General features: G+C 39.1%; 1 protein-coding gene across 1 annotated transcript; it reads left to right on the top strand.

Moving 5' to 3' along the window:
* The first annotated feature begins 575 nt into the window (after nt 1–575).
* On the top strand, nt 576–1,668 carry LOC149903612 (uncharacterized). Its single transcript, XM_090108602.1, has one exon. The coding sequence runs from the start codon at nt 576–578 to the stop codon at nt 1,560–1,562; it is 987 nt and encodes a 328-aa protein (XP_089964728.1). The 3' UTR covers nt 1,563–1,668.
* The last annotated feature ends 356 nt before the right edge of the window (nt 1,669–2,024 follow it).

Genomic DNA, 2,024 nt, shown 5'->3' with positions numbered 1-2,024 from the left:
TATGTAAGTAATATTATAAAGCTGAAGAGTTTGTAGGTTTGAGCGCGCTATTCTCAGGAACTGCTGGTCCAATTTAAAAAATTATTTCGGTGTTAGATAATCCATTTATCGAGGAAGGCTATTTATTATAATTACGCTAACAGGAGCGGAGCACTGAGGGTAAAACCGTGGGGCACAGCACAGCTAGTAAGGTAATAAAAACAATAGAAACTACGTCAGTTGCAGTAAGTACAATAATTTTGTGGCAAAGATGCTATGAGAGTGTCTTTTTGACAGTGGTGTGTGACAGTTTTGCTCTGCTAATATTTTAATAGTAAAAATAGTAAACTTACCTGATTACACTCATAAAGTACACAAAACACTTATTTGATATACAGTTTACAACGTGTAGTGTTATCTTGGCGAACAATTGTGTTTATAAACTATAGTAAGTAAATTTTAGTGCACAACGGACGATCAGCTGATTTTACGATACCCGCACAGCTGATTCATTAATTGGAGACTTCAATCTATAGACCAATTTAAATCACTGCCATCTAGCGAATTTAACTTGTAGCATTGTGTTAAAACTGATAATGACAAACAAGTGCAATACCTGCGGAAAGTTCATTGCTTCGGCAGATGGCGTTAAATGTATTAAGTGTAATACATCTTATCACAGACAATGCAGTAATCTTAGTCCAGACGCCCGTGCCAATACCAAATGGATGTGTAAGACTTGCAAAGCGAAAAACACTTCAAAAGCAGTTGAAATAACTCCCGCTCAGTGTCATGATGCTGATGTTTTCTTGGATGTCGTATCTCCCCAACAAAAAAATTCCCCTTCTCTAATAGACGAGATTAAGCTGCTTCGTACTGAAATATCAAATTTTAGAGTGGATATGACTAAATTAACCACCTTAGTTACCAACTTCGCTAGTCGATTGGATAGCATAGAGGAGCGTGTCTCGCATTTGGAGGCCGGGTCTGGCGCGGCGGCCGATAAAGACAATGAGCAGTTGCAACAGAGTCTTGACTCGATCGACCTTTTAAAAAAACAGCTGAATGAATCCGAGCAAGAAAGGCTGTTAAATGATGTAGAAATTACGGGTATTTCGGAAAATAGTGGCGAAAATCTACTTCATATTACTATAACTTTGGCTCAAAAACTAGGTCTAGCTATAGACGAGCGCGATATTGCGAACGTACACAGGCGCGGCGTGCGCAGACGAGGAGAGGGCGAGGGAAGCGGGGCGAGCGAAGCGCCGCAATCGCGCCCTATCGTCGTGCGCCTCACGCGGCGTCACCTGCGCGACGAGCTGCTGCGCGCGGCGCGCGTGCGGCGCGGCGCGGACACCGCCGGCACGGGGGTACAGGGCGAGCCTCGCCGCTTTTATGTGAACGAACATCTCACGTACAGTAACCGAAAACTGTTCTTTGCAGCGCGTGAGAAGTTAGGGCGGTCTAAGAACTGGCGTTTCGTTTGGACTCGCGCGGGTCATGTGTATGCTAGACGGGATAATAAATCTAAAGTAGTTAATATTAAGTCGGAAGACGACATAAATAAGGTTTTTTATTCATAATCTTTTTGAACTCGCAATTATCCCCAACCTATACGAATATGTTTATTTCATATTTATATGTACTCATTCTTGATTTTTGTTATAATATTGCAATAATTGTGAACTGTGTTATGAGTGATTTACTTTGCCTATATACACTTAAATTTTATTGCAATAATTATGTGGTTCTACTTATATGTATAAATGTCACTATGGTTTGTCGCCTAAAATGTAATGCTGTTAAATGTATGCCTTATAAGAACATATTGCATAGTATATTATTATCTGTTATATTACTAAAAAATCTTTTGTATTGTTTTTGTATTCTATACAAACATGAAGCATATTTTTATCACCAACTTACACCTCCTTTTATTGGGAATGAGCTTGTTTTGTATAATGTAACAATTTTATTTATTATTTCGACGTATAATATGTTTTTGTCGTGGTTGGATAAGATGCATTATTTTATATTGTTATACT

The sequence above is a fragment of the Colias eurytheme genome, chromosome 13, assembly GCF_061535395.1.
Source record: "Colias eurytheme isolate Ceu_HAF_F1 chromosome 13, ilColEury1 Martin Lab GWU primary, whole genome shotgun sequence".
In the NCBI taxonomy this organism is placed as follows: Eukaryota; Metazoa; Arthropoda; class Insecta; order Lepidoptera; family Pieridae; genus Colias; species Colias eurytheme.
The sequence above is the reverse complement of the archived record's forward strand: the minus strand, read 5'-3'. Positions and strand labels throughout refer to the sequence as shown.